The sequence below is a fragment of the Acomys minous genome (assembly GCF_964271855.1).
Source record: "Acomys minous genome assembly, chromosome: 12".
NCBI lineage: Eukaryota > Metazoa > Chordata > Mammalia > Rodentia > Muridae > Acomys > Acomys minous.
The window spans coordinates 88601067-88616458 of record NC_140493.1 but is presented as its reverse complement, the minus strand read 5'-3'; the positions used below and the strand labels follow the sequence as shown (position 1 = coordinate 88616458).

Here is a 15392-nt window from a genome sequence, read left to right as displayed (position 1 = left end):
TCCCCCCCTCAACTAAGGGTTGTCTTATCTCTTTACAGCTACAACATTACAGCACACAGAGGAGACAAAGCTAACCCTCTCATCCTCCTCCAGGTCCACAGGGCTACTCTTTCTTTTTTTTTTTTCCATCCATCCATCCTTTCTTTCTCTTTTTTTAAACCGATCTTCAGGTTTCATTTTAATGGGCAGTTCTACTGCCCTGGGGATACTGGTTCAACGGGGGTTCTCTGGCTTACTCAGGCTCCTGCTGCCCTTACAGACTAACTAGAGAAATTCAAAATAAGCAACAATCAAACGTGTGGGTGGGATTGGTTCTTTATTTTCTGGGAAGAAATGTGACCAACAACAACAACAACAAAAAAACCAACAACAACAAAACAAAACAAAACAAAACAAAAAACCAAAAAATGAGACGATTTTTAATTGTGGAGCCTGGAGCTTCTTGGAGGCAACCTGGCTGCGCCTGGAGTCATCACTGGACCATGGAACCCAAGACCAGAGCTCCAGACCTTAGAACTTCTGGGCTGTACAGCACAAAAGTGACCCAAACCTGGCAGAGATTTCTGAGGATCACCTGCACCCCTTCCCCTTCCCCCACACAATTCTAGGGGTGACTGGTGTCTCAGAGACAGACAATTATTTGGTCCCCAGCCTTACTTTCAATACTTTCTATGAGAAAGAAAATGAAAATTAATACAGGAGCAGGGCTTCACAAAAGAGGCCATTTGTCTTCTTGATTATCTGTTTGCTTGTCAGGGTTTGAGCTATGGCACCAGCTAGTTCCTTTGTAATATAAAAATACTCTGAAAACCTGCAAACACCCAGAAACATCTGTGCAAAAAATTAGACTCATTAAAGCCTTAAACACCTCAGAGGAAAGCGATACCTTCTTATGTGGGGTGGAAAAGAGGCCGGCCTCATGGAGTCCTCTCCGGAACTTTAATAACCAAAGAGCCTTCTGTCTAGAAGGAGACAGCTTAACTGCATTTTATTTGCTTATGACAAATAAATCATGATATGAAAGACTTTGCCCTACTTAAGCCTCTGGTGTCCTACAATGACGCACACCCCCACTGGGGGCTGGAATCATTCCTCCCAGTACTTATGATACATTTTTGGACTGGAGGGGGAAAAATTTAAAGCCTCAAACAAAACACATCCACCCACCCCCCCCAAAAGGGAAAACAAATCAGCTACCACAATTTGGAAGCCTCTGAGGTAGAAATCCCCTTTGGAGGGGAAAAAAAAAAAACCCCAACCAAACAAAACAAAACAACAACAACAACAGCAACAACAAAACTTCCTTGCGAAGCCATCCCACTAGGGAGCTTAGCAAAGACACTGGGCGGCACCTGTTCGTATTTTTAACATTAACGGTCCAACAAAAACACAATGTGATGGTCACGAGAAACCAAACATTTATTTCTGTTGTCACTCTGTACAGGACACGAATTTTTTTTTTACACCATCAAAAGGTTCTAGGCTCAGGCAGCCCCAGAGGTAGGACGGGGCCTGGTTTGGAATGTCAGAAAGAGAACAGGAGAGAGGACACACACATGACATAAAATAATAATATTAATATTAATAATAATAATAATAATAATAAACGATGCAACGATAATAACAACGGGCTCTGCAACATTGTCCTTCCAGAGTCGGAGGCCCCCAACATTTTATTTTTCTAATTTCACATTCATTTGTAGTCTAAGAGAAAGCCTCTGCTGTATGTGGACTGACCAGAAGACACTCCCAATTCCCAGAACTCAAATGCCCCCTCACCCTGCCAGGCCTTCTAGCAGAAGGCCTTCCTGGATGTCTCAATTTCTTTTTTTGTATTTCTTGGGTTCAGATTGGGGAACCCACGACGTGAAGACCACCCATCGCTTTCCCTTCTGCCCCTCTTCTAAGCCTGTGGTGGATGGGAGTGAGCAGTTATCCCCGTCACATCCCCTCCCCCCAAAGTGGGCACAGACAGGGAAGGAAGTTATGTGTGTGTTTGTTACCGTGGCCAAAACACTGTGCTATCTGGCAGTCAGAGGGTGCATTCGCTGGGTGTAGGAGTAAGGGACAAAGAAAGAAAATCCAGGCTGTGGTCCAGCAGCGGCAGCAGCAGAGGCGGCGGCGGCAGCGGCCAAGCCCGGCCTCATTTGTTAGCCGAGTGTCGAGGTAATGGTCGCCACCGAAGCTCGTCCTCTCCTCGACAGAGTAAACAAGACAGATGGGCCCAGGCCTGGCATGATTAAAGATGAAACGTGGATCCATCTTCACCAAAGCTGAAAACCAGGCGCAGCAGCCTCCTCCATTTCTCTTTCTGTCTTTTCCTTTCTTCCTCCTTCTTTTCTTCCTTCCTTCCTTCCTTTCATTTTTTCTTTTCTTTTCCTTCTTCTTCTTCTTCTTTTTTTTTTAAAGGAAGAAAGCAAGAGAATCTTGCGTCCAGAGGGCTTTACCCGGCTCCCTATGTCGTTTCTATAAATAAGGCTTTCCTACCCACCCCCCCTTCTCTGCGTTTATTCTTTATAGATTAAGTGGGGGTAGGGTAGATAGGTTTGTTGTTGTTGTTGTTCTGGGCTCAAGCCCAAGGATCCCCCCCCCATACCCCGCATCCCCCTTAGGTGCTCGGTGCCCACCCCGCCCCCCCCAGGTTCGAGCTCCTGCTTGGGGAGGGCACTAGAGCGCTGGGGGGCCTCCGTTGGGCCGGCCAGGGGGTCCTCCGGCTGCGCCCGCGGTGCCACCCGAGCGGATCTTGGTGTTTGGCAACTTGTGATCTTTTTTCCACTTCATGCGCCGGTTCTGGAACCAGATCTTGATCTGGCGCTCGGACAGGCAGAGCGCGTGGGCAATCTCCACCCTCCGGCGCCGCGTCAGGTAGCGGTTGTAGTGAAACTCCTTCTCCAGTTCCAAGACCTGCTGGCGAGTGTAGGCGGTCCGAGAGCGCTTGGGCTCCCCGCCGGCGTAATTGGGGTTTACTGGACACACACAGAGAGAGGAAGAAAGAGAAAGTTTTATTGCCCCCCGAAAGGGAGGAGGGAAAGCCCTTTCTTTCTTTCTTTTTTCTTCTAGTTAACACCTAGCCTCCAGGTCCCACTACCTCATCTTGGAAGGAACTAGACCTTTGGGACACACTGAAGAGAAAAGCCTCAAACTTTTGGAGGGCTGGGCTGTTGTCCTTGGGGCCTGGGGGAGGGGGCACTAGGAGGAATCTTGGAAAGATTTTTCAACTCAAGTCTTTGGCCTGCGGACCCCGGGTGGGAGACTGAAGGGTGGAGGAAGGAGGGGTGTTGCCCTAGACCTTTCCTCGGTTTAGTCCCCACCCTCACTGCTCAGATTCCAAGCAGCGCCTTCTCCCTAGAAAACTTTTGCCCACTTCTCCAGCCAAGGAACCACATTGGAGGGGGGGGGGGGGCTCGCTGGAATCCTGGAAGTTGATTCAACTCTCCGTTTAAATACGGATTACTACCTCCTCCTCCTCCTCCTCTTTCTCCTCCCCTCCTCCCACACCCCTCCCCAGCTTCCAACTTCTCTGGGATCGTGTATCCCTGGCGAAAAAGTCGCTGGGAGAATGAAGAAGAGGATGACTTCAAAGGCGCAGGGCCCACCAGGCCATAAAAATTTATGGGCGATGTAATTATGTGGCTCTGAAAACAGGAGACCGTAAATCTCTGGCAATGGCGAGTTTATAGCGGGGACAATTGGCTTCCCCCGGCTCCCTCCCCCACATGCCTCGGAGGTCCCTTCACTGTAAAGCGCCGGGGGTGGGAGGGGAAGGGGTGCCCACGCACTCACCCGTGCTCACGTGAACTTTGCGCATCCAGGGGTAGACGACGGGCTCTTTGCACGCAGAGTGGGACGGGCTGGGATGCAGGGGGTTCTGGGCGCAGGGAGGCGGCGGGGGGCTGCTGCTGACCGCCTCGCAACGTTGCCCGGGCTCCGGGAGGAGGGCCCCGGCTGGTGGCTGCACAGGAGCCCGAGGGGACAGCCCGGGCGGTGGCGGGGGCGGTGGGGGCGGCGGAGGCGGCGGGGGCCCGGGGTCCCGGCAGGCCGCGTAGCGCTGCACGGTGCACGGAGGACGGCGCCCGAAGGCCGCCTCCGGCTGGAAGCCGCTCTCTCGCCTCTGGCCGCCGGCGTAGTACCCCGGCGAGTGGTCGCTGGGTAGGTAATCGCTCTGTGAATACTCCTCGCACGGAGGGAACTTGGGGTCGACATAGTTTGAGTTGATCAAAAAGGAACTCATAGCCATTAATTTCTGGGAATTGCCCACAAAATATACTAAAATTTATTCCGACCCCTGACTCGTTTTCCTGTTTCCGAAAGCCCTCCTACTTACTGTCAAGTGAACAAAGTTAGGGACCCACGTGATCCTCCGAGCCAATGGCCACCCGGGCTGCGATTCCCGGATAAGGAAATCTGCTCACCCGGACCCTACTCCAGCCAAAGAGGTTTATTTCCCCCTACTCTCCCCCTCCCCACCCACCCAACACCAGGATTTACATAGGGCTCCTGCGGGGCGACCCCCTCCTCGCCTAGCTTTCTCCTCAGCGGAGAGCTGGGAAAGCTTAAGACTAAAGGGCCTGTTTTAGTGGGGCTGGGCACAATCCCTGCATCCCCCTCCCTCAGAAGTTGGGGCTCCGGGTGTAGCTCCCCCCTGCCCTATCTCACCTCCGCCAACCGGTCTCTGCTTTTCACAGGGCCCCATCTCCTCCCCGGGTTGAGAAGGAGCTCACGCAGGGGGTGTCTGTGAAGGGAGTTAAGTGATTGGCGGGCCAGGGGGCTCCTTCGTGAAAGGGGCACCCACTAGATTAGAGGGAGACGCTGAGCTTGGGGCTTCTCACTGCAGCCAGATGAGGAGGGGTAGGAGGTGAGTGAGGAGGCGTCGGGAGCAAGAGGGCGGGTGCGCGGAGGCACTTGTCAGAGATGAATGGAACCGGGAGCGGATCGATAGGAAATTCACGCACTAATTCGGGGAGACTTCGTTCGCTTTCCAAATCGCATTTAGCTGCATTATTAGCTTTGCTGTGTCCGTTAGTCTGTCCTCTTCTAACCACACTCCCTCCCTTTGACCCACAAGGCCCAAGGTCGGAGAAAGGACTTGACTTCCCTCACTCAAGATAGAAGTTGGAATAAAAACAAAACCTGCAAGTTGAATAGAAATTTGCTAATTCCAATTCCAGAGTCATCGAAGCAGTCCTAACCCTGGCGCTAAGAGTTCTAATCGCCGCTAAAGCCGCGGCCTCTGCCTGTGTGGCAGAAAATAATGTCACACCTTTGTGATACTAAGAAAAGAAGCCCCAGCTGTGACACCCCCAATAACCGCGCACAAGCACACCCATGGCAACCTCATATTTCCTAGGGTGTTCTGTCCTGGACCCAACGAAAGAGCGGCCTCCGCATTTGTTTGAAAAGCAAATTTCCTTTGCTCTTACACTGTAAACAACAGCAATTTCCCCCCATCCCCGCGCCCCACCCCCGCGACCCGCGACCCGCCATGATTTTCAATAAAGCCCTATGGTCCCAAAATAGAAAATAGGTAGGTTTGGGCTTAAGAATAAATTTTAAAGCACCAGTAGTATTAACCTCTTGAGTGAATAAGGACCCAAGCTTCTAAGGGCAGGCATGGGAACAGCTCAGGTAGATGAAACTTCTCCTTAACCAGCTCAGAAAAGAAAGAAAAAGGAGTCTTCTTGAAGCCAGTCACTCGATTGTCCTCATTTAGAAAATAATCTATATTTCTTCTGGGAAAAAAAATGAGCGGAGTGTTTATGTCAACTACATATTCCCCTAGATACGAATTTGTGACCACAAAATTTCTTACACAAATTCGGATCTACAGGGTATATACAGAAGACAGACAGGTCTTCTTGGCCCAGGAAATTCCCAGTTCTCTTACTTTCCGTGCGTTCTTCTTTTGGGTGTGGTCTGAATGCTTTCATTTTATTTCGTTTTGTTTTAATTTTGAACTCCGGGAGCAGAAAAGGTCATTGTGGGACTGTTCTTGGGATTAAAATGTTTTTCTATTCTCTAGTCAAAAAATAATAAAATAAAATAAAAGCAAGCCGTTTGCAACAGACTCTAACCTAGTGGCTGCCTGCCGCCTTGCGACTTCGGTGGCGCATGAATTATAAGATGTAAACATTAGCTAAGCACAAAAAGAGGAAGGGTCATCTTGAGGCTGCCTGAAGTCAGAATCAGGCCTTTCTGGGTGCCCTCAGCCCCTCCCCTCCCCCAGGACTTTTTTTTTTTTAAAACAAAACCCCAAATCGGCTCCTCCCTTGTCGCCACAGCCTTTAGTTTGTGATCAAACGCAGATCTAGATATTTTTCCCGAAAGCAAAGGGAGGAAGGAGAGGAGGGCTGGCTGTGAAGGGGGTGTAATAAAACTCCTTTTGGAAAAATTGAATGGTAAAGAGAGAGAGAGAAACAGCTGTGAAGAAAAATGCTGGGAGACTAAGCAGATGGGCCCCCCCCACATATTTAATGATGGGCAATTCCGTTTACAACCTGAGAAAAAGATCAAAGGCGGTTCATTTCCGAATGAAGGGCAACGGGGAACCATAAAAGTTGCAGCCAGATGATGCGCAGGCCCCTCCCAACCTACCACCGCCCCCTCATACCTCCTGGGGCCTGGAATGAGGGGAAGATCCCCTGAGAGGTGTGAGAAGGACCCCCCAATACCCACTTCTTAGCCCTAGGCAGAGATCCTCTGCTTAGAGGCACACCAACTGGGCCCATCCACCTGCTTGGGTTGCTGCCAGTAGGGCCAAAGTGGGATTTTGGAGTTTCTGAATGAGTTTCCCAGTAACTGTTGGTTTACTAAACTGGAAAATGAGAAGTTGAGCGAGGAGGACAAGGACGGGGGGGGGGGGCGGTTAAGACCCGGAGAGCTGTGACCAGGTGACGGTCCTTACTGAGTAAAGTAGAGCACTGTCAATTTCATGAACAGACGCCAACAAGCCAAAACAACAGACAAACCGCCTCACCCAAGCACACACCAGGAACCCTCGCAAGCGGGCAGGAGAGCTCCCACCTGCAGGCCACTGGGTCCTAAGACCCAGTTCTTTTTAACCTCATCTATTCTAGGCGTTACAATGCTGGCCTCTGGATTTGGCATCTAACCCCGATGCTCTCCCAGCTAAGCCAGACCCAAACGCAGCTGTTCAATTTGGCCATCCATAGATAAAACCAAGTCAGGACTACGTCTTCCCAAATGGTGTTTAGGGGTTCCATGACCCACACCAACTGCCCAGGCCCCCTCCCCTATCCCATATGGCCTGTCCTGCTCAGCTAGCAGCTCTCCGACAATGGTCTTAACCTATCTGCAGTGTGGCAGAGCATCTGGGCGCCCCCCCCCACCCCACCCCCGGCCTCTTCGCTGATCTGCATGGAACAAGAGACGTGGCCCAGGTTTCCTGAACGCCAAGAGAGAGGAATGGGGGTAAAGAGCAGGCAACGCTGAATATAGAGTGTGACCTGTGAGATTTTCGATTCTGCAAACTGGAGAACCTGCCACCAAGGCGCCGTAGCAACCCCCAACCACTCTCCTGGTGTAAAAGCCAGGGGAAGACAAGATTTATCAGCAACACGCCCCCCCCCCCAGGACAGGTTTCACCGCAGCTAGAGGCAGGCAAGCCTCACCTCACTATGCCCAGAATGCCAACAATAATAAGCATAAAAATAAAAATACGCAGAGCCAGGGGCTTGTGTACGGTCTGTGCCAACCTCTCTAGTGCTCCCGAGTTCTTTGAAGGCCTTCTCCTGGCAGCCACAGGTTGCTACTGTGACCCCTCGCTGCCTAGCCCACCCCTCCTCAGCCATCACAGGCTTGCCCCCGGCCCAGAAAAAGCATCCGCCTTTTCTGAGTGAGTTGGTAGGGGAGCAGAAAGGAACAGGAACCTAAAGGCCAGGCAGAGGCCAGTCTTAAGTAGGCCCGGGCACCCCCAAACGCGCTGAGCAAAGCAAGGGCCTGAACCAGCAAGAGTACTCACCCCAGCCGCTCCCTGCCTGCTCCTAGCCGACCCGCCAAGGCCGGCTGAGCAACAGCTGAGCTCGCTCCTGTCCACTATTGTGTGTCCGGAAAACCGAACCAGCACGGCTGCGGCCAGAGGAACCACAAGGCCCCCTCGGAGGCCGGAAAAAGACTTTTTTTTTTTTTTTTGGTGTGTTTTTTTTTGTTTTTGAAGCGCAAGTTTTCGTATTAATCTCATACTTTGGCAGTCTTTGTTAAAGAGCAAGGCGCGTCACGAGGCTCTCGAACATTTTAATAATTTTTAGACGCCGTGACCTGCGGTTCACCCCTCTCCGGGCCTCCCCCACGAGCAGGCGGTTACTATAATATGCTCACGCAGTTCGCTCGGTCATATTGAATTTTGCGCAGGTCATTACTTGGGAGAAAAATGACAGAGCAGGAATTTGATTCAGCTAACCCTCTCCAGCTCAACTTTTCTCTTACCCCCAACCCCCATCCCCCCCCCAAAAAAAAGCCTCCACTCGAATGTGATAAAAGTTGCTCCGCCCCTGCTTTGATTTTTCCATCATTCCTATAATTTTGTCAGCTCCAGTTCCCAGGGCTAAGAGCAAGAGCGTGTGATCACCTTGCAGGGAACCCTTTTGACCCCCCCCCCCTCAGCACTAATTATGCTGGCACTGTGTGTCACTGGGCATCTGAACCCTTAAAAAGCAGGCCTCAGCCAAGAGTTTCCCTTGAATGCCTGTGCCTGCACCCCTGTTACCTTCCCTCTTCGGCCACTTTATTTGCTGTTCTGAAAAAACAAAACAAAACCTCTGGAGGCCCCAAAGTCCAAAGTCCCAGAAATGACTTTTCCACCTTTCTGGGGGGGGGGGTGTTTAATCCACAGCAGAACCCATTCAGGAAAGAGAGAGAGAGAGAGAGAGAGTAGGAGAGGGGCTACACCACACTAACCAAGGCTGGGAGCTTGAGACCCTGACTTTGGGTGCCTATTAATTGTCACTAAAAAACAAAACACTCCCCCTCCATTTTGCCGTGTCTTGTTTAAAGTACACGGGGGTTTCTCATTCGTCCAGCAAGTCCCGTGCCTTTCTCCATTGCCGTCAGAAAGACCCGAGGGTGGAGACAGCTGGTGGGATGACTCCTATGCCTCCTTTTCTCTGGTCCCCAGTAGACTGGCTGAGGTAGACTTAGATGATGCCCCTTCCACCCAGTTCAGGACCCAAGCCTAAGGTGGGTGCTGGCGGGAAATGGTGCCCTCCAGTACACATGGGCTGGGGGAAATATCCTCCAAGGATGCCAACAATTTGGTCTGGGATGGCAGAAGTCACCTTTCCCTTCTTCGGATCTTTTTAGCCTGGGGACCTTGGACTCCCAGAGTTCTAAATGTGTCAGTGCTTTCTTCTGAGGATGAAGGCAAATGATACTAAGAGGAAGCCAAACGGAAAAGATTTTTTTAAAAAAATGGATTCTCCAATTGAATCTGTGACTTCTACTCCTCAGGACCCAAGAATGCCTCTCTGGGCACCCCCTCCCCCAGAGAATTTCACTTGAGGACTAAATCAAAGTAGAATTCCACACACCTTTTAGTAGGGGTGGGGGACCCTGGGGTTAATTTGACTTGAAACTTGCTATTAACCTTTCCCCCCCCCCTCCTCTTTGACTGTATTTCAAAAGTCATCTTTACAGAAGGGCCCGGGTTATCTCTATAGCAGAAGGACCAACATCCACAGTGCACCTCCTGTAGCAAATACTTAGAAAAGACTGTGATGACATTTCATAATGCAGCAGTCATTTAAAGACCCAAAATAGGCATATGCCTGGTTGTTATAATCACAGTCTCTAGGAAGCATTTTACTTATGAGCTAAGCTTAATGCACAGACTGAAGGTTCATTTCAGGTCGCCAGTTTCAACTCCAGGTACAAAGATCTCCAAGGAACCATTAGGTGTTTTTCCATCACACTTGCCCTCCCTTTTCCAAAGAGGGAGCGAGGGATGAACATCCAAATGGAGGCTTGGGGGGGGGGGGGTGATGAGAGAACAAACTACCTTTCAATGTCCTGCTTCTTAAGCATGACGATTTGAAGGAAAGAATTGAGAATTTTAAAAAATCTCTAGTACTGGCCCAAAGTCAGCTACCTTCAAATAATCAAGGACCTAAGAGTCTGGGAAAACTGGGGACATCCTTGGAAGAGGAGGAGCCTGCAGTTTAGCCCCTTTAGGGTAAGCAGGGTGGGGCTGATGCTGGCAAGAATCGCGCCTTCTTCACCTTGGAAGCCTTCTTTTGGGCCTGCCAAACGTCCTGCAAGGACGTGTGGGTAATTGGATTTTTTTTTTTTTTAATGTGTGCGGCTGGGTAGGTTTTAATTAAATTTTATATGGTGACTCAAAGGTTATCTTTGGGAGAGAAAATTGCGTAGAGGATTCGCCACGCCCCGGAGCTCTGTCTTTTGTGCAGCTCTCCGCTAGCAGCCTTACTAATTCAGCTTCTGTAGAATTAGTTTCTTCCTTCCTCAGTTTCCCCTTCACCAGATATCCGCCTTTCCCCTATCCCCCTACCGCTGCCTGCATCCTTCACATCTTTCAGCCCACTCGCCTTACCTCCAGCATCCCAAGCTCTCTCTTCTCTCTTCACATACTCAGCCCCCTCCCCCTCTCCCACCCCGCCCCCGCCGCTAGACGCCGGGGCCGCCCGGATCACGCATGCACGTAAACTTTTGACCCTCCAACTTTGCGACCCCTCCGGCAATAACACTGGCCTCACTGCCCAGGGTCTCGTTCGGTTTTGAGTACTGCAGAAACCAAAGAGCAAAACACCTTCCTTGTCCCTCCCCTTTGGCCACTTTGTACACCCCAGCCCCCAAAAAGAACCTTAGACCTAGGGAAAGAGTTTTAGGTTATTAAATAACTCCTGGGTGGGGGAGTAGGGACCCCACTTCTTGCATTTTCATAGGTCTCTTTGGTTGACTGAAAGAGTGAAGCCGCAGATGCTGAGAGAGGGGCCTCTGGGAACCGCAGAGTGGGCTGACCCGAAGAAACGTGGTTTTTAAGACGAAGACTGGAAAGAGCTTGAAACACGACTTTCCTGGGATCGGAGGAGTCTACCGTGCCCTGAGGGATGGAGGGAGAGCTAGGTCCCGACAATGCAGACCCAGCGGGCGCAGGGCCACCTTGAGCAGTCGCTCGCTGGCGGCTCGGAGACCCCAGCCTGCCTGTGAACTTGGTCTAAGGCGGACTCTACTGGCAGATCCGGGAAGTTACAGCCTCTGTCTCCCGGCCAGTGCCGCAGTCACTGCAGCGGACCAGAGCGCTTTCGGTTTCCCATCTACCCAAATACCGCCTCTGAGGTTCCTATCTGTTGCAGAGAACGGTTTCATTTTTCCTTCCATGGGGTCCTTGGGAGAGACATTAAGCAAGAAGGAGAAAGGAAAGGGAGGAAAGAAAGAGAGGAAGGAGGAGTAGAGAGGGAAAAAAAAAGGCGAATAAAGTAACTCCAAAGCTCCCAAGAGCTTTGGGACCTTCTTACACGCTGTCATTCTTCCTCCACTGGTCTGCTAAGCGGCTTGGTGCCATGCTGCCTGCCCCGCTTTTCCACTTAGGGGTCGAAGGAGGTGGGTTATCTGGAGGTTAGACTCCAGCTTCGGGCCTAAGAAGTATTCCTCGATAAATGAATCATCTTACCCCACTGGGATGTAAACCCATAGCTCACTGCTGCAACCAGTCCCAGCCGCTGAGCCCCAAGGCCTCAAGGCAACCTGCAGCCACGTGCAATCTTGCAATTGGGCTCCAGTCCTTTAAAGAACAAGGCAAAAGCACAGCCTTTGCCAAGGGCAAGATGCTGCAAGGTGCTCCCCAAGGGTACATCTTCCTTTCTCAAAAGGAAATTAAGAGAGAGGGGAAACCGGAAGGGAGGAACTTAAGGTGTAAAGGAAAGGAAAGACCGAGAGAAGGAGAGAAAGTAAAATTTGAGGAGTGGGTGTAATGTGCGGGCCTACAGGCTCCTAGATTACCCGAAATTTGATCCTATCATCCAGGACTTTAAACCACCACCACCACTTCCACTTGGAGCTCCTAACTCAATGAATTAGCCTAAAGGAGGAGGCTAGATGGCCTAAACCTGTCGGCATACCCCCGCAGATCCTGCAAGTGGCTAATGTGGTGGTGTGGCCGGCAGCGGGGTAATGTATGCGGCAGAGGCTTGGAGCCCCCTGTAGCCCGGCGCGCGCACCCCTCCACCCCCGTCTGCTGACCTCTGCGTGATCCCGGACTCTATGAATTATTGATGAGATATGAGCGTTGATTTCCCCTTTCAGGATGCAAACTCCATTATATTGTTAAAATGGCGATTTAATCGTTGAGAATAGCTTTGGTGTGGGTTTTTTTCCCCCAACTCATTTGCGCCTCCTTCCTTTTCATTTAACTCTCTTAATTAAATCCTTTAACAGATTTTAATCACTTTTTGGAGAGAAGGAAAGAAGGAAAGGGAAGGCCACAGCACCATCACTACCACCAACAACAAATGGGACACTAAGATGGCCACTCAAAACATTCCTGAAAACCACCAGAGAGCTTCTACCTTCGGGAAGCTAAAGGGAAGGTGCCAATATCACCTCTAAAAAGATGGCTTTGGGAACCCCCCACCAAAGACAACATCAGAGGGCTGGAAAAAAAAACAAGCCTGAATGAGGAAGGGACATTTAAGAGGTATCTACTCAACCTCTAGGAGATTTTGAGGGAGTCCAGTTGCGGCAACCAAGTCTGGCTTACCCTTGCTGAAGTCCAGGGACTTTGAGCTTGGGAGGGTCACAGGATTCTTGTGGAAAGCAACTCTCCTATCTGGGCCTCAGGGACACTCAGGAAGAAATGGCCATTCTCCTTAAAGGGCCCCCACTGCTCCCCTCCCCCCTTCCCAAACAGCTCAGTTTTCCATGTGGTGTCTGGGTTAATTAATATGGATGTGTAACTGCGATGCTGCAATCGATAAACCCTGCTGTGGGCAGATCCCAGCCTCAAAATCCAATTACTCTAAAAACCTCCAAAAATGAATAAAGTGACCTACTCCTAAAAAATGGGGGAAGGGAGACTCTTATTAACCAGGTCTTCTCAAGTTGGCCTTGTAGCTTCCAGGCTGGGGTGCTTGTGTTCAAGGAGAGCAGTCCTTGGAAGAGACTGAATTTGGGCACATATCTTTTTCTTTTTGTTTCAAATTTGCCTTTTTTCTTTGCTTTGAAATCCTTGGCTCCTGTCCCAGCATCCAGAACACAGGCTTACCCTAAAAGATGTGGGCAGGAAAAGAAAGTGGCTGTTGGATCTCTGGTTCTGCCCTTTCCTTCCCTGAGAGAAGAACCTCTCCCAGCCAGGGAAGGGTTAAGTGTCCCCCGCTGCTGCAGTTATGGAAAGGAAGCTGATGAAATATGGGCACTTGGAACTCCAGGCCAGGCCAGCTTTTCCTGTTTACACTTCTTCATACTTCCTCCCATCCCCGTGGCCACAGAGAAACAAAAACAAAACAAACAATCAAATAAAAGAAAACAAAATCAAATTGTCCTCCAAGTGGTGGCCAGGCTGGGCTCTTCCCCTGGGGCAGATGCTTTGGCCAGAGGGTATTGGCTTGGGTTGTGGCTCAGAAGTTGAGGCCTAGGTATGTGGGGAGAGGAAACTGTAGGAGAGGAGAGAGAAAAGAAATGGGGGGGGCAGTAAAGCAGCATTTTCAGAGAGAAACTGGAGAGAGGCAGGAGGGTGGGAGAGAGGGAAAAAGAATGAGGAAAATGGGGAAGGAAGAAGAAGAAAAGAAGAGGAAGGGGAGAAGGCTGAGGCAACACAAGTCCAGGGCAAGGAACATTCTTAGCACTGGCCTCATCCTCTTCCCCAGTTTGCCCAGTAAAGAGTTACTCCAGACAAGCTAAACTGAAGGAAAAGAAAGCCCACTAGAGTTTTTTCCTTCAGATTTGCTTAGAGTCATTGAGAGACCTTCCAAGGGGTTTATCTCTGAAGGAAAAGTATGCATCTGTGCCCAGGACGGTTCTTTGCCATTCTGGGAAAAAAAAATCAATTCAAATATGCTCCAAATATACTGTCAGCCTGGAATGTTCTATCAGCTTACAAAACTGACATGCAACCTGGGATGGGGGGGGGGCATCTTTCAGGGACAAGCCTAGCTATTTGGCATTTCAAGATACTAAGAAGGATCTGGCAAGCAAGATAGAGCAAGGCCAGGAACAAACTAGGAAAACGGAGTTCCCTGGGAACCCCCAGGTTGGACTCTGCTTCTGTCGCATGCCTCCTTTGCACTTCTTTCAACTGCTTTGAAGCCTTCAGAAGCCAAACCTCCAAAGCGCATTCATATTTTAAGTGCTGCTGGCATCCTTTGATCCTTTGGGAGAGGAAAAGAGTGTCCTTTACAAGGGGTGTAAATGTCCATCGTTCTTAGGGAGATGCATTTTCAAGCCAGGGCGAGGATCCCAAGCCCTCAGTCTCTGTTCTGTGATCCTAAAGCCCACTGAGGTTCTTCCATAACTTGGGCATGAGCTTACAAAGAGAGAGAGAGAGAGAGAGAGAGAGAGAGAGAGAGAGAGAGAGAGAGAGAGAAGAGTAAAGGGCAGAACAAGAAGAGGGGAGCATCGTCATCCCCTGCATGGCCCTTTTTCGTCAGAGATCACAAGCCCTTCAATATGCCAAGTTCTATCTCAGGAATTATCCACCAGAGCTGGTGAACCCAGAAACCGTGAGTTTGCACGGTCAACCAGGACCACCAGAGTCACTGGGCCCCAGAGATCTTAATTAAAGGCACTGGGGAGACACATCCATTTGATCTATAAGAGGATTCTACCTTTGAGAAGAAGGGTGACTTTTCCTTAGAAAACAAGGTTCCCATGGAGGCGGACAAATTCGGGAATCCCTCTGGTTTGCCGGTGTTAACAAAACAAAGAGAGAGCGTTCACAATCCGGAGGGAAGAGGCGAGGAAAAAGAAAAGACATCACCTTAGTCTCTTTGGGGAATCTATGTTCCTGGGCAAGTTGTATTTGTGGTGGGCTAGTCAGACATACCTATGTCCTCCAGACCTGGACAGAGGCTCTCTTCTTTCACACTCCTGGTCGGGAAGGAAAATTGGGTTTGGAACCTAAAGCTATGAAACAGCCGCCCGGCCCACAGCCCCCCCAACCCCCCAATTCTGTCAGCTTCTCGGGTTTTTTGCCTCAAGCTCCTTCTTAGAGACCAGCAAAAGAAATCAATTTGACACCAACAGGCTGGAGTTTAGTGTAAAAACACTGAGCTCCCACATTCTAGATAACCCTGGGGCGGGGACCATAGAGAAGGCAGGAGGGCTGCTCTTTATGGGGAACAGACACCCAAAATCCAGAGATCTTTCTAGGATAAAGTAGCCCACAGCTACTGTCTTCCCCAGTCCTTCCACTCAAACAAATCCAGGTA

At 50.3% G+C, this 15392-nt stretch overlaps 2 protein-coding genes and 1 long non-coding RNA gene across 9 annotated transcripts in view; 1 reads left to right on the top strand and 2 right to left on the bottom strand.

Moving 5' to 3' along the window:
- Window positions 1-15392, bottom strand: part of HOXB3 (homeobox B3) — a 56314-nt gene that overhangs the window by 25829 nt on the left and 15093 nt on the right. The window contains exon 2 of one of the 7 annotated variants that reach the window (XM_084749937.1): window positions 15008-15051. The exons of 4 other annotated variants lie outside the window; for them this stretch is intronic. The gene's annotated coding sequence lies outside the window, so the exon portion shown is untranslated. Of the gene's footprint in view, window positions 1-4656; window positions 4733-7978; window positions 8400-15007; window positions 15052-15392 lie in introns of those variants that run through there. 2 more of the 7 variants (XM_084749936.1, XM_084749935.1) reach the window with 2 other exon arrangements.
- On the bottom strand, window positions 1402-4430 carry HOXB4 (homeobox B4). The gene is made up of 2 exons (XM_084749960.1): window positions 3784-4430; window positions 1402-2966 (listed from the first exon to the last, which is right to left on the bottom strand). The coding sequence occupies exons 1-2, from the start codon at window positions 4235-4237 to the stop codon at window positions 2668-2670; spliced, it is 753 nt and encodes a 250-aa protein (XP_084606086.1). The 5' UTR covers window positions 4238-4430; the 3' UTR covers window positions 1402-2667.
- Window positions 9514-13452, top strand: LOC311579427. Its single transcript, XR_014773148.1, has 3 exons — window positions 9514-10183; window positions 10914-11307; window positions 12406-13452. It is a non-coding gene; the product is annotated as an uncharacterized lncRNA (long non-coding RNA).